The sequence below is a fragment of the Triticum urartu genome, chromosome 7A (genome assembly GCF_056163025.1).
Source record: "Triticum urartu cultivar PI428250 chromosome 7A, HENAU_Tu73, whole genome shotgun sequence".
NCBI classification, from domain to species: Eukaryota; Viridiplantae; Streptophyta; class Magnoliopsida; order Poales; family Poaceae; genus Triticum; species Triticum urartu.
In genome coordinates, this window is record NC_141879.1 from 23,818,142 (window position 1) to 23,845,007 (window position 26,866).

The following is a 26,866-nucleotide window of genomic DNA, read 5'->3' on the forward strand; positions in this document are numbered from 1 at the left end:
GTAGCAGATGTAGTCGACGGTAGGATTTGATGGACACCATCCCGGACTATATAGGTTCCGCAATTTTCAAACTCTACCCCCTTCCCCTCTCCGTATCGCCATTTCAATTTTGAAAAAAACAAAAGAAAATGATAAAAATTTTAAAAAATAAAATCCTTCGGGATGTAGTTATGTTACTACATGTACTAGTTGGGAAAAAATTAAAACATAAAATTCGACATGTTTTGCAAAAAAGTGTTATGAAAAAGTAAAACGACTATAACTTTTGCATACGATGTCAAAACAAACGTATAATATATCAAAATGTTCAGCACGATAAGCCGATTCCGATTTCGACGGCCATAGGCCGTTTTGCAAATTTTTAGAATCCTCAAATTCTGAAAGCTAAAAAAGTTATCCTCAAATTTAAGTTTTTTTTTACTTTTTGGTCAAACTATGGTTAAACTCCTTATTCAATAAATATTAGTGTTACCAGCTAATTATTGTTTTTTTAGAATAATAGTTTCAAACTCAAACGGTGAAACGTGTGACTTCATGCTCAAGTTCAACTCCTAAAATCAAATAACAGTAGTTGCTACAACTGGACAGACATTGTATATAGTGATTCAGGGATTCACCATTTTATATCTGAGCTAGTACCAGATCAACAAATTATAACCATTTTAACAATGAATCCAGATCAGACACTTGTGCTTAGGCAAACATAGAAAGCTCATTAGTTCTCATCCGGTTCACATCACCAAGAAGCAATTGATTCCAGCATATGACAAATGATTTTAAAAATTAATGATGTCATATTTGGATTCCTCACATTTTTTTGATAATAATAGATATATTATTTGTTGAATTTCAATTTACAGATTTAAAGATATTAATTATGCCATATTAAAGAATGTTTAGCCTTCGATTGTAAATTTCTATTTAGGAGCAAACAAGTTTCCATGTAGGAATTATTTGGTCCCTGTACACAGCTAGAAACAAAAGTTCAGTTGTGGGAATCACAACTTCAATATGACGACGCATAACTCCTCAGATTTACTTCTGTATAACGTGACTTTTGCCATCCCAGGGTCACTCGAGCTCGGGAGCCAAAAGCTGTTTTCTGTCGGCGCCCCGCCTATTCTCCATGGAGGGGAGAGAACAGACACTAGTGATCTCTGAACATGAGAGCGACCATGCAATTCATGGAACTGGCGGTACACAAGGCAGGAAAACATGCATAACATGCCACACATGAACTACCTCCACAACTGATGTTATCATGTGTATATTTTTGGTGCTCCTCACCTTCTGGGTACAATCAAGTTCAAAAATTGACAAGAAATGGACTTTTTGCACAATAAACATGCTAATCTAGAGGCTTTATAACAGAAACATATCTCTTACTAACTTCTAAACACTCAAGGATGCAACTAACTGCAAAAACTCCAGACTCCAGTGATGCCACCACTATATCTGCGAAAACATCTCCTACACTAACTGCAAAAGAACCACTGTTCCGTTCTCTGCAGGAAGAGCAAATTTTCAGAAGAAACGAACCGGTAGAACTAAGAGACCAAAAATCGACAATGACATCATTATACTCCATATATATCTGAGCATTGACACCATGATGCAACATACGAAAGGTTTTGGGTGAACCTACATAATCTGAGATATCTTACAGGAGGAGCTACTGCGGCAACAAGTAATAACCAATGCATCAAGATCATCGATCGTCATGGACACGAATAGAACATACTGGGCACAACGCACATAGTTTGTATCATAGTGCCACAGTTTATGAAAATAAAGACGCTTGGATTGGATGCGTCTACCTCCATCGGCATACCCAACTCACATGCGATCCACTCTTCAGAATCATAATTAACGTTTTTTTTCTCTCAAGGGTATGTTTGAATATTTCCTATCTTCTTCCAGCCATCAAACTTGTTCACTTTTCCCTGAAAGAAATTATGTCTTATATTTTGATTCTAAACAATTATACTTGGCTTTTGATCATGAAAAGAACTTGTATTTTTCTCTCAAATTTTTTTGAACTTTTTTTAGCCGAATATTTTGAACTTTGGCTCCCCTCCAATCCCCCACAATTTTGTAGGAACCGTATGATACACAAGTTGGAATACTCGAGCTCAGGAGCCAAAAGCAATATGACATTCCAAGAAAGCAACCCAGGTGAAAGAAGCCTGCACCTGAAAAAATGAAACGGTAGAACATATGAAATTTAGAAGCCTGCACTCCAGCTGCTTGGATAAACTAACAATGGGGCGATGAGCGGATGTATAATTATCAATACCTCGTGGGTACAGAGAAACATTTCATTTCTGGCCCTGACAATTTATCTGTCAATGGTGCCGCCAGGTTCTGCGCTCTTCATTGCACTCTCCGATGATAGTAACTTCAGGATGGTTCAGATGAACACTCGCTTCATTCCTGATCACAGCAATTGCAGCTTTGACTTCAAAATATCCAGCACCATCATTGTAAAGAGTCACTTCTGCCTCTTTGAGACATGGAAGATGCTTAATGCCTAAACAGAAGCCATATGTGTTTGCCACTGACACGCTGAACGGCAGCCTAAGCTTCTCAAGCTTTGGCATAGCCCCTTGCACGAACGTGATGTATGCGCCGCTTTCCTCCACTGTGCAAACAATGGAAAATTCCTTCAGACTTGGGTATCCTTGGATTGCAATCCTTTCTTTTTGGCCTGATTTCAACAACAGTTCCAGAGAAATTAAAGCATTCAGTTTCCCAAACATATGCAGATCCTTCTCTGTTACTTCAACTAAATTAATGCACAGGTGCGCTAGACTGACGAGTGTCGGTGCAATCCACTTTGGAGTATTCAGTAAATGGTAGTCGGTGCTTATCTGAAATCTTTGGAGGGTAAATGGTACAGGGGACCAAGAATCTAAAAACTCGAGGGGGGTTGAATCATTGCTGAATATCCCTAAAGACTGGAGTTTGCATGCACTAAGCTTGCATAGAGAAGACAGTAACATCTCTTCATGCCTCTTATACCGGTCAGATCCTCCACCGTTCAACTCGACACATAGACTTACCAAACAGGTCAGGTGCCCAAGCTCTTCCACTGCACCTATTGAACTTATGGTAATATTAAATCCTGAAATCACTTGTAAGTTCCTCATATTCCCAATCCCATCTGGTATTTTTGTTCTCCCTCCTCCAAAACGCCGTGCAGTAAGTAGATGCTGTAATTTAGTAAGCTGAACTATTCCAGCGGGCAACTCTTGTATGTATGTATTCCTAAGATCTAGTGTCTCTAGATCATGTAGCATCACAATTCCCGATGGTAGCCTTAATATGCCAGTGTTCCTAAAGCTCATGTACTTTACCTGGAACAGCCTGCCCATACCGTTCAGATCATAACCCTCCAAACCTGCAGAACCTTCAAAATCCATTACACGTAATGCTTCAAACTTCACAAGACTAGGCAAGTGTTTGATGCAACCTGTGGTTGTTACCGTCAGAGATCGAACATGCCGTAGGTCTTTATTTAGCAATACAGATGCAAGTTCCTGATCAATGTGCTGGATTGACAGTCGTCGAATGTAACCATGAGAATTTTCCCAAACTGTTTGCCCACCGTTTACCACATCAGTGAAGTTATCTTCAGTAGATTTTGATATGATGAGTTCAAGCATCATGTCATGGACTCGACAGGCACGAGCCTTACCATCGTATCCAATGTCCACTGGTTGGACCATATTTCTGTTAATAAGCTCATAAAAGTTGTTTTCTGCAACTTCTTCCGAGCTCAGTCCACGCTCTTCAGTGATAAATCCTTCTGCTACCCATCGCCTTACTAGTCTTTCTCTCTCAATCACACAGTCCTCAGGAAAAACACTTAAATACAACAGGCAAGTCTTGAGATTATATGGAAGAGCACTGTAGCTTAGGGATAGTATGCTGTTCATTCCCTCTAGACATTGGTTTCGACCTAGGCCAGAACCAATTGATCTTTTCACCTTCTCCCACTCTTGTTTGTCAACTGGTTTGTTCGCTAATAAACCAGATATACTAATAATTGCCAACGGAAGGCCTCCACACTTTTTCAGGATTTCATCTGAGACTTCTTTTAACATATCAGGGCAGTAATCTGTGGTGCCGAAAATTCTTTTGAGAAATAACCTTCTAGAGTGAATATGACTTAGAGGCTCCATGTTATAGACGCGATCATCACCACCTGAACAACATGACCTGGCTACATCAGAAATGCGTGTAGTAGTGATAATTCTGCTAGAACAATTATTCTCTGGAAAAACACACTTGATAGTGTTCCATGCTGATGTTGACCATATATCATCAACAATGACGAGATACCTGAAAGATAAAGTAGATACCATGAACCAATGGTTATAAGAAATTTAACTAGAAAAAAGAAACAAACAAGGCAACTCCAAGGCCGTATATTCATTCTTCATGTGCCAGAGCAGCTAATTAAGTGTACCACACTTCCACTTATGTTTCCGTATGCACCTTACACTCCCTATGTATCATGTCCTATATACTTATCCCTTGAAGGATGAGAACATGTTTTCAAGAAATGGACATCCAACTTTCTAAGCCAGAATTAATATCAGTAAAAACAGAGATCTACCGAGACAACTTCTCTTTTGTGTCTTGTAGTGCTTGGCCATCAGCAAATGTGAGCCACAATACACAACAGAAACTTCACTTCATGATCTTTTTAGTATGAGTAGATATAGTGCTTTTGCAGTGAAGACTAGAAGACAGAAAATTCGAGTGATTCTAATACTTTATCTTGGGTTGGTTTTTCACCATCCTCTGTTATCATGCCAAGCAAAGATTACAGGAGCAGGGGAATAAAACTGAAACTGTGGACTGAAAAAATATCCCTAGATATTTTATTTATGACAAACATTTTTCTTGCATCCTATTACCAGGTTATGGAGCGGAAACTTTATCAATATTAATTTACTGCCACTTGGGTGCTACAGTATTCTTGGTTGTACTTACACTTATACTATGTAATTTCTAGCATGGTTGTATGGGCAAAATTACTGGAGTGGCGCAAATGTTGTTCGATATGGGCAAAATTTAACAGTAGAAGCACTATAAACTACCTGCAGTATTGAGAACAACAACGAGACGCATTATGCAGGAACTGGTAAAAGGTTAAGTTACCTCTTGTCTTGTAGCAGCTCTCTCATCTTTACCATAGATGTAACTTCGTCCCAAATGTCGATGTCCTTGATGAATTCATCTGGGCAAGGCACTTTGGACACCACATCCTTGATGATTTTCTTAATATCCGGCTTCTGTGAGACTGATATGAAAGCTTGACAATGGTAATGCCCTTGAATCTTGCGACAGATTTCATGTGCTAGTGTTGTTTTGCCGGATCCTCCGAACCCAACAATAGACAACACCTTGAGATGAGGAGTTGTCGATCCATCTTCTTCCATCACCCAATTGGCTAGATCATCTCTTGGACCATCAACGCCCACAAGGTTTGCGTCCTCAGCAAAAAGAGTAGACAGCCGAGGATCCAAGGCACCATGGCCAGAGGTGCTACACGCAATATCATCAAGTTTGTAACTACTCTTGAGCTCTTTCACTTGCTTGACACGAGCCTTCATATCATCGATTTGGCTGGCGATTCCACGCCGTGACCCAAGCGTCCTTAGGCAGCGAGCAGTCTCGCGAAAGAAGCCCTTAAAGCCCCCTTGGCGCCTGCCGCCGCCAAGCTGGTGAATGAACTTGTCGATGCAATCCTCGATGTCGTAGGCCAGGTCTCTCACCAGCGAAATCCATGCCTTCACTTGGACATCCGGATCTTCTAGCATCATGTACTTATGGACCGCAGCATGCATGCTAGTCAGCTCAGATCTGAGGGAGCGGATCTCGCGACGGACGCCTTTGAGGCAGCCAAACTCGCCGGCAAGCAAGGCGGTGAGCTTCAGCAATAGGGGACCCAACGCACCGAGGGCAGCGCTCACCACAGGCGCCATGGATCTCCTACTTTCGCTAGTCTTTTTTGCTGCACTCCATCTCTCATGTGTGTGTATGGATGTGTTGGAAGTGGAGAAACGTAAATGACCAAGTTGCAATCGGGTGTGTGCCACACAAGTTGCAAGCTTGGCCTTGGCCCGCATTACGATGGCTGGCATGTGCATTTGGTCGATGCTCGTTCCTCGCGCTATGGCATGTGCATTTGGTCAATCCTCGTGCCTCGTGCTATGGCATGTGCATCAGACAACTGGAGCGGGGTGTGGGCGAGCTAAGAGCAACTCCGCCGCGACCCAAACGAACGGTGCTTTTGTCCGTTTGAATCAAACCGTCCGTTCGGCGTCTGTCAGCTTTTAAATTTGGGTTGACAGTGCGCCCAACGCCCGCGACCCATTTCATATCCGCCTGTAAATTTTTTTTAAAAGGCCCAAGGCCATAGATCATACCAGTGGCCATGTCGTTGCCCGAAGTTCATGTCAGCGCCAGCATACAATGCCAGCTTTAGAAAGACACCACACAGTTTATGTTGGCGCACTTGCCAGCGGCCAGCACACATGTCAACACACAAAAAGGGCGGGAGTTCGACCACGCCATCGAGGCCGTGGTCATGCCGGCACACTTGTCGGCATACAAAAAAGGATGGCGCTCACCGCCATAGATCACTCGGTGTCGAACTTGAGCATGTCGGCCCGCATCTTCTCGAACCACGACCTCTTCCTTGACGACACGGTGTTGAGATACACCTTCATGATCTCCACTACCATCATCATGCTAGCGAGAGTCACTTCTTTCGCCTTGGTCTTTGCGTTGGGGGCCTCTATCTCTAGCATCTTGGCTTGCTTCTCGCCCTCCATCTGAAGCATCTTGGCTTGCTTCTCCGCCTCCATATCAAGCCTCCTTCTTTGGATCTCCATGAAGGCGTTCATTTGTTCTTCCTTGTTTCGCCGACGCTTCTCCTCCGTTGAGTCCTTCTTGGTCATCATGTTCTCCACGCTTGCGATCAAGGCGATCGACGCCCCATCCCGCTTGTCCTCGTTCTTTGAATTGGTCTTGCCCCGCGGCCGTGCCTTCTCGCCCTCGCCAACCTCCTCCACGGCTTTCTTCCCCCCACGCGCCATGAGGGCGGCATATTGTGCCTTGAACTTCTCCTCGTCTTTGATGGCCCTCCAACAATGGGATAGGGTGAACGACTTGCCATCGTGTTGGACCTTGAATGCCTCCAAAGCTTGGAATGCCTACAAATGAATTACATGCAATCATATTGGCAAAATGGATATGCAAATGGACATGCAAGCATAAATGAAATGACACAAAAGAGGGGCGCTTGCAAGCATACCATGTCTTGCATGCCGATGCCGCTCACGGGGCGTCCCTTGACGCTCTCAAGAGTGGCAAAAAACTTGTTGCACTCTTGTTGGATCACCTTCCAACGCTTCAAAATGGACACCCATCCGCGCATGCTTTGCATGTGGTACGGCGGAAACTTCTTGCGCTCATGGAACTCACGATGCATGGACACAAGTCCAAAAGGTTGATGCCTTTTGTTCGGTGCCGGTATTGGGGTCTTGCCCGATGTCCCTCCAACACTCACAACGAAGCTTGTCCTCGGCTGCCGTGTTTGCCTTCGTCCTCCTGCTCTTGTGCTTCTGCTTCCCCCCGGCGGCTTTGTTGGCGAGCTCGTCCTCGAACAAAGGTGTTGGGGAACGTTGCAGAAAACAAAAAATTTCCTACGGTTTCACCAAGATCCATCTATGAGTTCATTTAGCAACGAGTGATCGGATGCATCTACATACCTTTGTAGATCGCGAGCGGAAGCGTTCAAAGAACGGGGATGAGGGAGTCATACTCGACGTGATCCAAATCACCGGAGATCCTAGCGCCGAACGGACGGCACCTCCGCGTTCAACACACGTACGGTCAGCATGACGTCTCCTCCTTCTTGATCCAGCAAGGGGGAAGGAGAGGTTGAGGAAGATGGCTCCAGCAGCAGCACGACGGCGTGGTGGTGATGGAGCTGCAGTACTCCACCAGGGCTTCGCCAAGCTCTATGGAGGAGGAGGAGGTGTTGGAGAGGGAGAGGGAGGCGCCAGGAGCAAAGGTGTGAGGCCCTTCCTCCCCCCACTATATATAGGGGGCCTAGGGGGGGCGCCGGCCCCAGGAGATGCAATCTCCTAGGGGGGCGGCGGCCAAGGGGTGGGGGGCTTGCCCCCCAAGCAAGGGGGCGCCCCCCTTAGGGTTTCCCCCCACCCTAGGCGCATGGGCCCTAGGGGAAGTGGCGCCCCAGCCCACTTTGGGCTGGATCCCTTCCCACTTCAGCCCATGGGGCCCTCCGGGATAGGTGGCCCCACCCGGTGGACCCCCGGGACCCTTCCGGTGGTCCCGGTACAATACCGGTGACCCCGAAACTTGTCCCGATAGCCGAAATAGCACTTCCTATATATAATTCTTTACCTCCGGACCATTCCGGAACTCTTCGTGACGTCCGGGATCTCATCCGGGACTCCGAACAACATTCGGGTTACTGCATATACATATCCCTACAACCCTAGTGTCACCGAACCTTAAGTGTGTAGACCCTACGGGTTCGGGAGACATGTAGACATGACCGAGATTGCTCTCCGGTCAATAACCAACAGCGGGATCTGGATACCCATGTTGGCTCCCACATGCTCCTCGATGATCTCATCGGATGAACCACGATGTCGAGGATTCAAGCAACCCCGTATACAATTCCCTTTGTCAATCGGTATGCTACTTGCCCGAGATTCGATCGTCGGTATCCCAATACCTCGTTCAATCTCGTTACCGGCAAGTCACTTTACTCGTATCGTAATGCATGATCCCGTGACCAGACACTTGGTCACTTTGAGCTCATAATGATGATGCATTACCGAGTGGGCCCAGAGATACCTCTCCGTCATACGGAGTGACAAATCCCAGTCTTGATCCGTGTCAACCCAACAGACACTTTCGGAGATACCCGTAGTATACCTTTATAGTCACCCAGTTACGTTGTGACATTTGGTACACCCAAAGCACTCCTACGGTATCCGGGAGTTACACGATCTCATGGTCTAAGGAAAGGATACTTGACATTGGAAAAACTCTAGCAAACGAACTATACGATCTTGTGCTATGTTTAGGATTGGGTCTTGTCCATCACATCATTCTCCTAATGATGTGATCTCGTTATCAATGACATCAAATGTCCATAGTCAGGAAACCATGACTATCTATTGATGAACGAGCTAGTCAACTAGAGGCTTACTAGGGACATGTTGGTGTCTATTATTCACACATGTATTATGATTTCCGGATAACACAATTATAGCATGAATAAAGACAATTATCATGAACAAGGAAATATAATAATAATGCTTTTATTATTGCCTCTAGGGCATATTTCCAACAGTCTCCCACTTGCACTAGAGTCAATAATCTAGTTACATTGTGATGAATCGAACACCCATGGAATTCTGGTGTTGATCATGTTTTGCTCTAGGAAGAGGTTTAGTCAATGGATCTGCTACATTCAGGTCCGTATGTACTTTACAAATATCTATGTCTCCATCTTGAACATTTTCACGAATGGAGTTGAAGCGACCCTTGATGTGTCTGGTCTTCTTGTGAAACCTGGGCTCCTTGGCGAGTGCAATAGCTCCAGTGTTGTCACAGAAGAGTTTGATTGGCCCCGACGCATTGGGTATGACTCCTAGGTTGGTGATGAACTCCTTCACCCAAATTGCTTCATGCGCTGCCTCCGAGGCTGCCATGTACTCCGCTTCACATGTAGATCCCGCCACGACGCTCTGCCTGCAACTGCACCAGCTTACTGCCCCACCATTCAAAATATACATGTATCCGGTTTGTGACTTAGAGTCATCCAGATCTGTGTCGAAGCTAGCGTCGACGTAACCCTTTACGACGAGCTCTTCGTCACCTCCATAAACGAGAAACATTTCCTTAGTCCTTTTCAGGTACTTCCGGATATTCTTGACCGTTGTCCAGTGTTCCTTGTCGGGATTACTTTGGTACCTTCCTACCAAACTTACGGCAAGGTTTACATCAGGTCTGGTACACAGCATGGCATACATAATAGAACCTATGGCTGAGGCATAGGGGATGACACTCATCTCTTCTATATCTTCTGCCATGGTCGGACATTGAGCTGAGCTCAATTTCACACCTTGTAACACAGGCAAGAACCCCTTCTTAGACTGATCCATATTGAATTTCTTCAATATCTTATCAAGGTATGTGCTTTGTGAAAGACCTATGAGGCGTCTTGATCTATCTCTATAGATCTTCATGCCTAATATATATGCAGCTTCTCCAAGGTCCTTCATTGAAAAACTCTTATTCAAGTAGGCCTTAATGCTGTCCAAGAGATCTATATCATTTCCCATCAAAAGTATGTCAGCTACATATAATATGAGAAATGCTACAGAGCTCCCACTCACTTTCTTGTAAACGCAGGCTTCTCCATAAGTCTGCGTAAACCCAAACGCTTTGATCATCTCATCAAAGCGAATGTTCCAACTCCGAGATGCTTGCACCAGCCCATAAATCGAGCGTTGGAGCTTGCACACCTTGTCAGCATTCTTAGGATCGACAAAACCTTTTGGCTGCATCATATACAATTCTACCTTAAGGAAACCATTAAGGAATGCCGTTTTGACATCCATTTGCCATATCTCATAATCATAGAATGCGGCAATTGCTAACATGATTCGGACGGACTTTAGCTTCGCTACCGGTGAGAAAGTCTCATCGTAGTCAACCCCTTGAACTTGTCGATAACCCTTAGCGACAAGCCGAGCTTTATAGATGGTCACATTACCATCCGCGTCTGTCTTCTTCTTAAAGATCCATTTATTTTCTATGGCTCGCCTCTCAACGGGCAAGTCAGTCAAAGCCCATACTTCGTTTTCATACATGGATCCTATCTCGGATTTCATGGCTTCTAGCCATTTGTCGGAATCCGGGCCCGCCATCGCTTCTTCATAGTTCGAAGGTTCACCGTTGTCTAACAACATGATTTCCAAGACAGGGTTGCCGTACCACTGGTGCGGAACGTGTCCTTGTGGACCTACGAAGTTCAGTAGCAACTTGATCTGAAGTTTCATGATCATTAACTTCCTCTCTAGTTGGTGCAGGCACCTCAGGAACATTTTCTTGAGTTGCGCCATTTTCCGGTTCAAGAGGTAATACTTCATCAAGTTCTACTTTCCTCCCACTTACTTCTTTCGAGAGAAACTCTTTCTCTAGAAAGGATCCATTCTTGGCAACAAAGATCTTGCCTTCGGATCTGAGGTAGAAGGTATACCCAATAGTTTCTTTAGGTATCCTATGAAGACGCATTTTTCCGACTTGGGTTCGAAGTTTCTTGACATAAGCATCGCATCCCCAAACTTTTAGAAATGACAGCTTAGGTTTCTTCCCAAACCATAATTCATACGGTGTCGTCTCAACGGATTTCGCCGGAGCCCTATTTAAAGTGAATGCGGTAGTCTCTAAAGCATAGCCCCAAAAAGATAGCGGTAAATCGGTAAGAGACATCATAGATCGCACCATATCTAATAGAGTGCGATTACGACGTTCGGACACACCATTACGCTGAGGTGTTCCAGGCGGCGTGAGTTGTGAAACTATTCCACATTTTCTTAAGTGTGTGCCAAATTCGTGACTCAAGTATCCTCCTCCACGATCTGATCGCAGAAACTTGATTTTTCTGTCACGTTGATTCTCAACCTCACTCTGAAATTCCTTGAACTTTTCAAAGGTTTCAGACTTGTGTTTCATTAAGTAGACATACCCATATCTACTCAAGTCATCAGTGAGGGTGAGAACATAACGATAGCCACCGCGAGCCTCAACGCTCATTGGACCACACACATCAGTATGTATGATTTCCAATAAGTTGGTTGCTCGCTCCATTGTTCCTGAGAACGGAGTCTTGGTCATTTTACCCATGAGGCATGGTTCGCACGTGTCAAATGATTCATAATCAAGAGACTCTAGAAGTCCATCTGCATGGAGCTTCTTCATGCGTTCAACACCTATGTGACCAAGGCGGCAGTGCCACAAGTATGTGGGACTATCATTATCAACCTTACATCTTTTGGTATTCACACTATGAACATGTGTAGCATTACGCTCGAGATTCATTAAGAATAAACCATTCACCATCGGAGCATGACCATAAAACATATTTCTCATATAAATAGAACAACCATTATTCTCGGATTTAAATGAGTAGCCATCTCGAATTACACGAGATCCCGATACAATGTTCATGCTCAAAGCTGGCACTAAATAACAATTATTGAGGTTTAAAACTAATCCCGTAGGTAAATGTAGCGTGCCGACGGCGATCACATCGACCTTGGAACCATTCCCGACGCGCATAGTCACCTCGTCCTTCGCCAGTCTCCGCTTATTCCGCAGCTCCTGCTTTGAGTTACAAATGTGAGCAACCGCACCGGTATCAAATACCCAGGAGCTACTACGAGTACTGGTAAGGTACACATCAATTACATGTATATCACATGTACCTTTCGTGATGCCGGCCTTCTTGTCCGCTAAGTATTTGGGGCAGTTCCGCTTCCAGTGACCACTTCCCTTGCAATAAAAACACTCAGTCTCGGGCTTGGGTCCATTCTTTGGCTTCTTCCCGGTAGCTTGTTTACCGGGCGCGGCAACTCCCTTGCCGTCCTTCTTGAAGTTCTTCTTACCCTTGCCTTTATTGAACTTAGTGGTTTTATTCACCATCAACACTTGATGTTCCTTTTTGACTTCTACCTCTGCTGATTTCAGCATTGCAAATAATTCAGGAATGGTCTTTTCCATCCCCTGCATATTGAAGTTCATCACAAAGCTTTTGTAGCTTGGTGGAAGCGACTGAAGGATTCTGTCAATGACTGCGTCATCCGGGAGATTAACTCCCAGCTGAGTCAAGCAGTTATGTAACCCAGACATTGTGAGTATGTGCTCACTGACAGAACTATTTTCCTCCATCTTACAGCTGAAAAACTTGTCGGAGACTTCATATCTCTCGACCCGGGCATGAGCTTGGAAAACCATTTTCAGCTCTTCAAACATCTCATATGCTCCGTGTCGCTCAAAACGCTTTTGGAGCCCCGGTTCTAAGCTGTAAAGCATGCCGCATTGAACGAGGGAGTAATCATCAGCACGTGTCTGCCAAGCGTTCATAACGTCTTGGTTCTGCGGGACGGGTGCGTCACCTAGCGGTGCTTGTAGGACATAATCTTTCTTGGCAGCTATGAGGATGATCCTCAGGTTCCGGACCCAGTCCGTATAGTTGTTGCCATCGTCTTTTAGCTTGGTTTTCTCTAGGAACGCGTTGAAGTTGAGGACAATGTTGGCCATTTGATCTACAAGACATATTGTAAAGATTTTAGACTAAGTTCATGATAATTAAGTTCATCTAATAAAATTATTCAATGAACTCCCACTTAGATAGACATCCCTCCAGTCATCTAAGTATAACATGATCCGAGTTAACTAGGCCGTGTCCAATCATCACGTGAGACGGACTAGTCAACATCGGTGAACATCTTCATGTTGATCGTATCTTCTATACGACTCATGCTCGACCTCTCGGTCTTCTGTGTTCCGAGGCCATGTCTGTACATGCTAGGCTCGTCAAGTCAACCTAAGTGTTTGCATGTGTAAATCTGTCTTACACCCGTTGTATGTGAACGTTAGAATCTATCACACCCGATCATCACGTGGTGCTTCGAAACAACGAACTGTCGCAACGGTGCACAGTTAGGGGAAACACTTTCTTGAAATTATTATGAGGGATCATCTTATTTACTACCGTCGTTCTAAGTAAACAAGATGCAAAAACATGATAAACATCACATGCAATCAAATAATAATAGTGACATGATATGGCCAATATCACATAGCTCCTTTGATCTCCATCTTGGGGCACCATGATCATCTTGTCACCGGCATGACACCATGATCTCCATCATCATGATCTCCATCATCGTGTCTCCATGAAGTTGCTCGCCAACTATTACTTCTACTACTATGGCTAACACGTTTAGCAATAAAGTAAAGTAATTTACATGGCGTTTATCAATGACACGCAGGTCATACAAAAATAAAGACAACTCCTATGGCTCCAGCCGGTTGTCATACTCATCCACATGCAAGTCGTGATTCCTATTACAATAGCATGAACATCTCATACATCACATATGTTGAAGGAAATATGCCCTAGAGGCAATAATAAAGTTATTATTTATTTCCTTATATCATGATAAATGTTTATTATTCATGCTAGAATTGTATTAACCGGAAACATAATACATGTGTGAATACATAGACAAACAGAGTGTCACTAGTATGCCTCTACTTGACTAGCTCGTTAATCAAAGATGGTTATGTTTCCTAACCATGAACAAAGAGTTGTTATTTGATTAACGGGATCACATCATTAGTTGAATGATCTGATTGACATGACCCATTCCATTAGCTTAGCACCCGATCGTTTAGTATGTTGCTATTGCTTTCTTCATGACTTATACATGTTCCTATGACTATGAGATTATGCAACTCCCGTTTGCCGGAGGAACACTTTGGGTGATACCAAACGTCACAACGTAACTGGGTGATTATAAAGGAGCATTACAGGTGTCTCCAAAGGTAGATGTTGGGTTGGCGTATTTAGAGAATAGGATTTGTCACTCCGATTGTCAGAGAGGTATCTCTGGGCCCTCTCGGTAATGCACATCACATAAGCCTTGCAAGCATTACAACTAATATGTTAGTTGTGAGATGATGTATTACGGAACGAGTAAAGAGACTTGCCGGTAACGAGATTGAACTAGGTATTGGATACCGACGATCGAATCTCGGGCAAGTAACATACTGATGACAAAGGGAACAACGTATGTTGTTATGCAGTCTAACCGATAAAGATCTTCGTAGAATATGTAGGAGCCAATATGGGCATCCAGGTCCCGCTATTGGTTATTGACCGGAAACGTGTCTCGGTCATGTCTACATTGTTCTCGAACCGTAGGGTCCGCACGCTTAAAGTTAGGATGACAGTTGTTATGAGTTTTATGCATCTTGATGTACCGAAGTTTGTTCGGAGTCCCGGATGTGATCACGGACATGACGAGGAGTCTCGAAATGGTCGAGACATAAAGATCGATATATTGGAAGCCTATATTTGGACATCGGAATCGTTCCGGGTGAAATCGGCATTTTTCTGGAGTACCGGGGGGGTTACCGGAACCCCCTCGGGGGTTTATTGGGCCTTCATGGGCCTTGAGGGAGAAGAGAGAAGGAGGCAGGAGGTAGCCGCACGCCCCTCCCCTTCCTAGTCCGAATAGGACAAGGGAAGGGGGGCGGCGCCCCCCCCTTTCCTTCCTCTCTTCCTCCTCTTTCCCCCTCTCTCTCCTTGTCCAACTAGGAGTCCTACTCCCGGTGGGAGTAGGACTCCCCCTTAGCGCGCCCACCTTGGCCGGCCGCCCCCTCCCCTTGGCTCCTTTATATACGGAGGCAGGGGGCACCCTAGGACACACAAGTTGATCCCCCTGCCACCATATTCCACCTCGGTCATATCGTTGTAGTGCTTAGGTGAAGCCCTGCGTCGGTAGAACATCATCATCGTCACCACGCTATTGTGCTGACGGAACTCATCCCCGAAGCTTTGCTGGATCGGAGCCTGGGGAGCGTCAACGAGCTGTACGTGTGCTAAGAACTCGGAGGTGCCGGAGTAACGGTGCTTGGATCGGTCGGATCGGGAAGACGTACGACTACTTCCTCTACGTTGTGTCAACGCTTCCGTTGTGATCTGCAAAGGGTACGTAGATCATACTCTCCCCTCTCGTTGCTATGCATCACCATGATCTTGCGTGTGCGTAGGAAAATTTTGAAATTACTACGTTCCCCAATAGTGGCATCCGAGCCTAGGTTTTATGGTTTGATGTTATATGCACGAGTAGAACACAAGTGAGTTGTGGGCGATATAAGTCATACTGCCTACCAGCATGTCATACTTTGGTTCGGCGGTATTGTTGGACGAGACGACCCGGACCGACATTACGCGTACGCTTACGCGAGTCCGGTTCTCCCGACGTGCTTTGCACATAGGTGGCTTGCGGGTGACAGTCTCTCCAACTTAGTTGAACCGAGTATGGCTACGCCCGGTCCTTGCGAAGGTTAAAACGGCATCAACTTGACAAACTATCGTTGTGGTTTTGATGCGTAGGTGAGATTGGTTCTTACTTAAGCCCGTAGCAGCCACGTAAAACTTGCAACAACAAAGTAGAGGACGTCTAACTTGTTTTTGCAGATGTGATATGGTCAAGACATGATGCTAAATTTTATTGTATGAGATGATCATGTTTTGTAACCGAGTTATCGGCAACTGGCAGGAGCCATATGGTTGTCGCTTTATTGTATGCAATGCAATCGCGATGTAATGCTTTACTTTATCACTAAGCAGTAGCGATAGTCGTGGAAGCATAAGATTGGCGAGACGACAACGATGCTACGATGGAGATCAAGGTGTCGCGCCGGTGACGATGGTGATCACGACGGTGCTTCGGAGATGGAGATCACAAGCACAAGATGATGATGGCCATATCATATCACTTATATTGATTGCATGTGATGTTTATCTTTTATGCATCTTATCTTGCTTTGATTGACGGTAGCATTATAAGATGATCCCTCACTAAATTATCAAGAAGTGTTCTCCCTGAGTATGCACTGTTGCGAAAGTTCTTCGTGCTGAGACACCACGTGATGATCGGGTGTGATAGGCTCTACGTTCAAATACAACGGGTGCAAAACAGTTGCACACGCGGAATACTCAGGTTATACTTGACGAGCCAAGCATATACAGATATGGCCTCGGAACACGGAGACCGAAAGGTCGAGCGTGAATCATATAGTAGATATGATCAACATAATGATGTTCACCAATGAAACTACTCCATCTCACGTGATGATCGGACATGGTTTAGTTGATTTGGATCACGTGATCACTTAGAGGATTAGAGGGATGTCTATCTAAGTGGGAGTTCTTAAGTAATATGATTAATTGAACTAATTTATCATGAACTTAGTCCCTGATAGTATCTTGCTTGTTTATGTTGATTGTAGATAGATGGCTCGTGCTGTTGTTCCGTTGAATTTTAATGCGTTCCTTGAGAAAGCAAAGTTGAAAGATGATGGTAGCAATTACACGGACTGGGTCCGTAACTTGAGGATTATCCTCATTGCTGCACAGAAGAATTACGTCCTGGAAGCACCGCTGGGTGCCAGGCCTGCTGCTGGAGCAACACCAGATGTTATGAACGTCTGGCAGAGCAAAGCTGATGACTACTCGATAGTTCAGTGTGCCATGCTTTACGGCTTAGAATCAGGACTTCAACGACGTTTTGAACGTCATGGAGCATATGAGATGTTCCAGGAGTTGAAGTTAATACTTCAAGCAAATGCACGGATTGAGAGATATGAAGTCTCCAATAAGTTCTATAGCTGCAAGATGGAGGAGAACAGTTCTGTCAGTGAGCATATACTCAAAATGTCTGGGTATAATAATCACTTGATTCAATTGGGAGTTAATCTTCCAGATGATTGCGTCATTGACAGAATTCTCCAATCACTGCCACCAAGCTACAAGAGCTTCGTGATGAACTATAATATGCAAGGGATGAATAAGACTATTCCCGAGCTCTTCGCAATGCTGAAAGCTGCGGAGGTAGAAATCAAGAAGGAGCATCAAGTGTTGATGGTCAACAAGACCACTAGTTTCAAGAAAAAGGGCAAAGGGAAGAAGAAGGGGAACTTCAAGAAGAACGGCAAGCAAGTTGCTGCTCAAGAGAAGAAACCCAAGTCTGGACCTAAGCCTGAAACTGAGTGCTTTTACTGCAAGCAGACTGGTCACTGGAAGCGGAACTGCCCCAAGTATTTGGCAGATAAGAAGGATGGCAAGGTGAACAAAGGTATATGTGATATACATGTTATTGATGTGTACCTTACTAATGCTCGCAGTAGCACCTGGGTATTTGATACTGGTTCTGTTGCTAATATTTGCAACTCGAAACAGGGACTACGGATTAAGCGAAGATTGGCTAAGGACGAGGTAACGATGCGTGTGGGAAATGGTTCCAAAGTCGATGTGATCGCGGTCGGCACGCTACCTCTACATCTACCTTCGGGATTAGTATTAGACCTAAATAATTGTTATTTTGTTGCCAGCGTTGAGCATGAACATTATATCTGGATCTTGTTTAATGCGAGACGGTTATTCATTTAAATCAGAGAATAATGGTTGTTCTATTTATATGAGTAATATCTTTTATGGTCATGCACCCTTGAAGAATGGTCTATTCTTATTGAACCTCGAGAGTAGTGATACACATATTCATAATGTTGAAGCCAAAAGATGCAGAGTTGATAATGATGGTGCAACTTATTTGTGGCACTGCCGTTTAGGTCATATCGGTGTAAAGCGCATGAAGAAACTGCATACTGATGGACTTTTGGAACCACTTGATTATGAATCACTTGGTACTTGCGAACCGTGCCTCATGGGCAAGATGACTAAAACACCGTTCTCCGGTACTATGGAGAGAGCAACAGATTTGTTGGAAATCATACATACAGATGTATGTGGTCCGATGAATATTGAGGCTCGTGGCGGATATCGTTATATTCTCACCTTCACCGATGATTTAAGCAGATATGGGTATATCTACTTAATGAAACATAAGTCTGAAACATTTGAAAAGTTCAAAGAATTTCAGAGTGAAGTGGAAAATCATCGTAACAAGAAAATAAAGTTTCTACGATCTGATCGTGGAGGAGAATATTTGAGTTACGAGTTTGGTGTACATTTGAAACAATGCGGAATAGTTTCGCAACTCACGCCACTCGGAACACCACAGCGTAATGGTGTGTCCGAACATCGTAATCATACTTTACTAGATATGGTGTGATCTATGATGTCTCTTACTGATTTACCGCTATCGTTTTGGGGATACGCTCTAGAGACGGCCGCATTCACGTTAAATAGGGCACCATCAAAATCCGTTGAGACGACGCCTTATGAACTATGGTTTGGCAAGAAACCAAAGTTGTCGTTTCTAAAAGTTTGGGGCTGCGATGCTTATGTGAAAAAGCTTCAACCCGATAAGCTCGAACCCAAATCGGAGAAATGTGTCTTCATAGGATATCCAAAGGAAACTATTGAATACACCTTCTATCACAGATCCGAAGGCAAGACTTTTGTTGCTAAATTCGGAAACTTTCTGGAGAAGGAGTTTCTCTCGAAAGAAGTGAGTGGGAGGAAAGTGGAACTTGACGAGGTAACTGTACCTACTCCCTTATTGGAAAGTAGTACATCACAGAAAACTGTTTCAGTGATACCTACACCAATTAGTGAGGAAGCTAATGATGATGATCATGAAACTTTAGATCAAGATACTACTGAACCTCGTAGATCAACCAGAGTGAGATCCGCGCCAAAGTGGTACGGTAATCTTGTTCTGGAAGTCATGCTACTAGATCATGATGAACCTACGAACTATGAAGAAGCGATGGTGAGCCCAGATTCCGCAAAATGGTTGAAGCCATGAAATCTGAGATGGGATCCATGTATGAGAACAAAGTATGGACTTTGGTTGACTTGCCCGGTGATAGGCAAGCAATTGAGAATAAATGGATCTTCAAGAAGAAGACTGACGCTGATGGTAATATTACTGTCTACAAAGCTCGACTTGTCGCAAAAGGTTTTCAACAAGTTCAAGGGGTTGACTACGATGAGACCTTCTCACCTGTAGCAATGCTTAAGTCTGTCCGAATCATGTTAGCAATTGTCGCATTTTATGATTATGAAATTTGGCAGATGGATGTCAAAACTGCATTCCTGAATGGATTTCTGGAAGAAGAGTTGTATATGATGCAACCGGAAGGTTTTGTCGATCCAAAGGGAGCTAACAAAGTGTGCAAGCTCCAGCAATCCATTTATGGACTGGTGCAAGCCTCTCGGAGTTGGAATAAACGTTTTGATAGTGTGATCAAAGCATTTGGTTTTATACAGACTTTCGGAGAAGCCTGTATTTACAAGAAAGTGAGTGGGAGCTCTGTAGCATTTCTGATATTATATGTAGATGACATATTACTGATTGGAAATGATATAGAATTTCTGGATAGCATAAAGGGATACTTGAATAAGAGTTTTTCAATGAAAGACCTCGGTGAAGCTGCTTACATATTAGGCATTAAGATCTATAGAGATAGATCAAGACACCTAATTGGACTTTCACAAAGCACATACCTTGACAAAGTTTTGAAAAAGTTCAAAATGGATCAAGCAAAGAAAGGGTTCTTGCCTGTGTTACAAGGTGTGAAATTGAGTAAGACTCAAAGCCCGACCACTGCAGAAGATAGAGAGAAAATGAAAGATGTTCCCTATGCTTCAGCCATAGGCTCTATCATGTATGCAATACTGTGTACCAGACCTGATGTGTGCCTTGCTATAAGTTTAGCAGGGAGGTACCAAAGTAATCCAGGAGTGGATCACTGGACAGCGGTCAAGAACATCCTGAAGTACCTGAAAAGGACTAAGGATATGTTTCTCGTATATGGAGGTGACAAAGAGCTCATCGTAAACGGTTACGTTGATGCAAGCTTTGACACTGATCCGGACGATTCTAAATCGCAAACCGGATACGTGTTTACATTAAACGGTGGAGCTGTCAGTTGGTGCAGTTCTAAACAAAGCGTCGTAGCGGGATCTACATGTGAAGCGGAATACATAGCTGCTTCGGAAGCAGCAAATGAAGGAGTCTGGATGAAGGAGTTCATATCCGATCTAGGTGTCATACCTAGTGCATCGGGTCCAATGAAAATCTTTTGTGACAATACTGGTGCAATTGCCTTGGCAAAGGAATCCAGATTTCACAAGAGAACCAAGCACATCAAGAGACGCTTCAATTCCATTCGGGATCTAGTCCAGGTGGGAGACATAGAGATTTGCAAGATACATACGGATCTGAATGTTGCAGATGTTGAGGAACGTAGTAATTTCATAATTTTCCTACGCACACGCAAGATCATGGTGATGCATAGCAACGAGAGGGGAGAGTATGATCTACGTACCCTTTGTAGATCACAACGGAAGCGTTGACACAACGTAGAGGAAGTAGTCGTACGTCTTCCCGATCCGACCGATCCAAGCACCGTTACTCCGGCACCTCCGAGTTCTTAGCACACGTACAACTCGATGACGCTCCCCGGGCTCCGATCTAGCAAAGCTTCGGGGATGAGTTCCGTCAGCACAACGGCGTGGTGACGATGATGATGTTCTACCGACGCAGGGCTTCGCCTAAGCACTACAACGATATGATCGAGGTGGAATATGGTGGCAGGGGGCACCGCACACGGCTAAGGAACGATCACGGGGATCAACTTGTGTGTACTAGGGTGCCCCCTTGCCCCCGGCCTAGAGGAGGGCGCAGGAGGAGTCCTACTCCTACCGGGAGTAGGACTCCCCTCCCGTTTCCTTGTCCAAGTAGGAGAGAGGGGGGGAGATAAGGAAAGGGGGGCGCCGCCCCTCCCTCCTTGTCCAATTCGGACTAGGCGGAGTGGGGGCGCGCGGCCTGCCCTGGCAGCCCCTTCCTCTTCTCCACATTGGGCCCATAAGGCCCATTAACCCCCCGGGGGGTTCCGGTAACCCCCCGGTGCTCCGGTTTTATCCGAAATTCATCCGGAACACTTCCGGTGTCCGAATATAGTCATCCAATATATCAATCTTTATGTCTCGACCATTTCGAGACTCCTCGTCATGTCCGTGATCACATCCGGGACTCCGAACAAACTTCGGTACATCAAAATGCATAAAACTCATAACAACTGTCATCCTAACTTTAAGCGTGCGGACCCTACGGTTCGAGAACAATGTAGACATGACCGAGACACGTTTCCGGTCAATAACCAATAGCGGGACCTGGATGCCCATATTGGCTCCTACATATTCTACGAAGATCTTTATCGGTCAGACTGCATAACAACATACGTTGTTCCCTTTGTCATCGGTATGTTACTTGCCCGAGATTCGATCGTCGGTATCCAATACCTAGTTCAATCTCGTTACCGGCAAGTATCTTTACTCGTTCCGTAATACATCATCTCACAACTAACATATTAGTTGTAATGCTTGCAAGGCTTATGTGATGTGCATTACCGAGAGGGCCCAGAGATACCTCTCTGACAATCGGAGTGACAAATCCTATTCTCTAAATACGCCAACCCAACATCTACCTTTGGAGACACCTGTAATGCTCCTTTATAATCACCCAGTTATGTTGTGACGTTTGGTAGCACCCAAAGTGTTCCTCCGGTAAACGGGAGTTGCATAATCTCATAGTCATAGGAACATGTATAAGTCATGAAGAAAGCAACAGCAACATACTAAACGATCGGGTGCTAAGCTAATGGAATGGGTCATGTCAATCAGATCATTCAACTAATGATGTGATCTCGTTAATCAAATAACAACTCTTTGTTCATAGTTAGGAAACATAACCATCTTTGATTAACGAGCTAGTCAAGTAGAGGCATACTAGTGACACTCTGTTTGTGTATGTATTCACACATGTATCATGTTTCCGGTTAATACAATTCTAGCATGAATAATAAACATTTATCATGAAATAAGGAAATAAATAATAACTTTATTATTGCCTCTAGGGCATATTTCCTTCAGCAAACATTGGAAAAACTCTAGCAAACGAACTATACGATCTTGTGCTATGTTTAGGATTGGGTCTTGTCCATCACATCATTCTCCTAATGATGTGATCTCGTTATCAATGACATCCAATGTCCATAGTCAGGAAACCATGACTATATATTGATCAACGAGCTAGTCAACTAGAGGCTTACTAGGGACATGTTGGTGTCTATTATTCACACATGTATTACGATTTCCGGATAACACAATTATAGCATGAATAAAGACAATTATCATGAACAAAGAAATATAATAATAATGCTTTTATTATTGCCTCTAGGGCATATTTCCAACAAAAGGCTCCCCTTCAATGTCCAACTCATCCTCTTCCTCGAGTCCGTAGTCCTTTGGAAACTCGTGGTTGAGCGGGAAGTCGTCGTCCAGGTCCAGGACGACCTGATCATGCATGAAGGTGACCTGATCTTGATCAAAGGTGGATGTCGTGAACGGCCCTCGACCGTCCTGGCTTTGTGTCTCGACGGGATCGTAGCCAGCCCCGACGGCACCGCCAACGGCCGCCGCACCACCCTCTAAGATGATGTTCTACAACAGGCCGTCATTCCGTTGAACAGGTTGTGTGCGCCCGGCAACACGTCGGCTGGCATCTGTCGCGCGCATTTCCTCGCTCCTCCGGATGACGAGCGACCGGCCATCGATGTGGCGTTAAGGTCGATGGGCGCGGGCGCTGGCGTGGAAGGCACCACCATGCTCACCTCGGGCGAGCATTCCCCGGAGAGTCGGGAAGCTTGCAGGTAGACGTGGAAGCCGGGCATCGGCTACGTCGCCGACGCGCGGGGTGACTCGGGCAGCACCATCCGAGGAAACGCAGATGAGCCGGTGCTGGCCGCGGCCATGGCGGCGTTGACGAGGTCATGCTGGACAGGGTCTAACCCTAGGTACATCAGCGTCTCTCTCGTTGCCGCCACGACGCGGGCGTTGGTGGCCTCCTGCTGCGTGACAGCAGCGATGGTGGCTGATGACCCACAAGTATAGGGGACCTATCGTAGTCCTTTCGATGAGTAAGAGTGTCGAACCCAACGAGGAGCAGAAGGAAATGACAAGCAGTTTTCATTAAGGTATTCTCTGCAAGCACTGAAATTATCGGTAACATATAGTTTTGTGATAAGGTAATTGGTAACAAGTAACAAGCAATAAAAGTAAATAAGGTGCAGCAAGATGGCCCAATCCTTTTTGTAGAAAAGGACAAGCCTGTACAAACTCTTATATAAAGGAAAGTGCTCCCGAGGACACATGGGATTTATCGTCAAGCTAGTTTTCATCATGCTCATATGATTCGCGTTCGTTACTTTGATAATTTGGTATGTGGGTGGACCGGTGCTTGGGTACTACCCTTCCTTGGACAAGTATCCCACTTATGATTAACTCCTGTTGCAAGCATCCAAAACTACGAAAGAAGTATTAAGGTAAACCTAACCATAGCATGAAACAGATGGATCCAAATCGGCCCCTTACGAAGCAACTCATAAACTAGGGTTTAAGCTTCTGTCACTCTAGCAACCCATCATCTACTTATTACTTCCCAATGCCTTCCTCTAGGCCCAAACAATGGTGAATTGTCATGTAGTCGACATTCAAATAACACCACTAGAGGAAAGACAACATACATCTCATCAAAATATCGAATGAATACCAAATTCACATGACTACTTATAGCAAGACTTCTCCCATGTCCTCAGGAACAAACGTAACTACTCACAAATCATATTCATGTTCATAATCAGAGGGGTATAAATATGCATAAAGGATCTGAACATATGATCTTCCACCAAATAAACCAACTAGCATCAACTACAAGGAGTAATCAACACTAATAGCAACCCATAGGTACCAATCTGAAGCGTTGGGACAAACATTGGATACAAGAGATGAACTAGGTTTTAGAGGAGATGTTGCTGGTGAAGATGTTGAGATGGACATTGACCCCCTCCCGATGAGAGGATCGTTGGTGATGACGATGGCGATGATTTCCCCCTCCCAGAGGGAAGTTTCCCCGGTAAAAACAGCTCCGCCGGAGCTCTAGATTGGTTCCGCCAAGGTTCCGCCTCGTGGCGGCGGAGTTTCTTCCCGAAAGCTTGCTTATGATTTTTTCCTCGACAAAAGACTTTATATAGCCAAAGATGGGCATCATAGGGCTGCCAGGGGGCCCACGAGGCAGGGGGACGCGCCCAGGGGGTAGGATGCCCCCTCCACCCTCGTGGACGGTGGGTAGCCCCCCTATGGTACTTTCTTCACTCAATATTTTTTATTAATTCCAAAAATAACTTCCGGGAAGTTTCAGGACTTCTGGAGCTGTGCATAATAGGTCTCTAATATTTGCTCCTTTTCCAGCCCAGAATTCCAGCTGCCGGCATTCTCCCTCTTCATGTAAACCTTGTAAAATAAGAAAGAAAAGGCATAAGTATTGTGACATAACGTGTAATAACAGCTCATAATGCAATAAATATCAATATAAAAGCATGATGCAAAATGGACGTATCATGGCCGCCGCGATGGCTTCCTCCCTTGCGTCCGTCGCGTGCCTCCGACCCTTTCTCTTTGCCGACTCCCTTGCCCGCTCCTCGGGCATCAGCTTCTTCTTTGGCTTGCGCGCTGCGGCAGTCTTGCGGGGGGCGTGAGGCTTGCCTTTGCCGAAGGGGGCAGTTTTGATGCCGGATGAGGCGAGGCCGGCGGCGGCATCGAGGTCGTCGTCCATGGCAAGCGGCGGGAACGCGCGCGGGCGAGAGGGTTTTGGGGAAAGTGATGAATGCTGCCACCGACCAGCGGGCCAGGGGGAGGAGTAGGCGGGCGCCGCGCGCGTCCATCTCGTGTCCACGCCGATGCAAATGAGGCTAAAAAATGGGTCGGGAATGGTCGGCAGGCGGACAACAAGCGGACGCGCGTCCGTTTGGGTTGGCACCTTAGGCCAACTTTTCTGTCTGCGCCGACCCAAACGGACGCGCGCTGATGAAATGGATCGCTGTGTTGGAGTTGCTCTACCTACTTCCTCCATCCCATAATCCAAGACATTTTTTATGACAGTGTATTGTTCTATCCGCGCTACTGTTAGATAGTACTACCGCCTTATTTTAGCAAGCGCTACTGATAAGACTCTGTGTATAAGCTTTTCCCTAGTAATGGTGGTTACCGCCTCTTCGGCAATGATCCGCTACTCCCTGCGCTGCCAAAAGAGCTAGAAAACTGACGGTGGCGGCAGCCCTCGTCGAGGAGGTCGAGAAGAAGAATAAAAAAGCGACAATTGTGCCCCGTCCACGGCCGGCGGCTCGTGAAGCGTCTACGCGACACATTATGGCACTGCTCTAGCGCGTCCAGCGGCAGCAGCCGGCAAGAAAGGTCGCGGCCGCCAAGTTCTCGATGAAATGCTGACAAGGTAAATAAAAACATCTTCAACATTTCGGTCGATAGGATGGTGGTGGTGATGGTGGTAGTGGTGATGTTTTCTTTGGCGACCACCTCGTATGAGGTCATACATGCCATTGGTTGGCTCGGTCCACAAGATATACATGTTATTTTTGTGGTGATTTTGGATCAAATGTTGTGTTTGAAGTGATGTCTTTTGGGTGAACTATGCATGTTTCTATTTGAAATCACAATGATGAAACAATATGATATGACGGTTATGTTATGCATGTTTTAATTTCAATGTTTTCATGATATATATTGTGAAGTGTTTGAAGTTCATGCGGCTAGAACAAAAAATCTATACAAATTTTTTTGTAGTTCACTAAAGTTTAGGGGATCGGCTAGGTGCGGCCACCTATAGAGGAGGATAAATTTACCCCCTAACTTTACTCGGCCGGATCCTCATTTAATTTTTAGGGAATCAGTTAGTGTTGCCCTAAGTGCAGTAGCTATGGATGTGTTTGCTGCGAGAGATGGTGTCTAGCTTGACTTAGATTTTGTTCCAGGGAAGTGGTTATTGAAACTGATGCTCAGCAAGTGGTGGATCAGTTGAATTCTTCCGGTATTGATTGTTCGGAGATAGCTACGACTTTGAATGAAATTCAAGAGCTTTGTGGGAATTTTTAGGAATTTCGACTAGTGTTCACGGCGAGGGAAGCA

At 45.0% G+C, this 26,866-nt stretch overlaps 1 protein-coding gene and 1 pseudogene across 1 annotated transcript; both read right to left on the bottom strand.

The window, feature by feature from the left end:
• Positions 1-1,718: 1,718 nt before the first annotated feature.
• LOC147957147 (uncharacterized) overlaps positions 1,719-26,866 on the bottom strand; it is an 86,373-nt pseudogene continuing 61,225 nt past the window's right edge.
• LOC125536489 (disease resistance protein RGA5-like) lies at positions 1,858-6,158 on the bottom strand. Its single transcript, XM_087536180.1, has 3 exons — positions 5,170-6,158; positions 2,297-4,344; positions 1,858-2,192 (listed from the first exon to the last, which is right to left on the bottom strand). Exons 1-2 carry the CDS (start codon positions 6,153-6,155, stop codon positions 2,346-2,348), a joined length of 2,985 nt encoding a protein of 994 aa, XP_087392306.1. The 5' UTR covers positions 6,156-6,158; the 3' UTR covers positions 1,858-2,192; positions 2,297-2,345.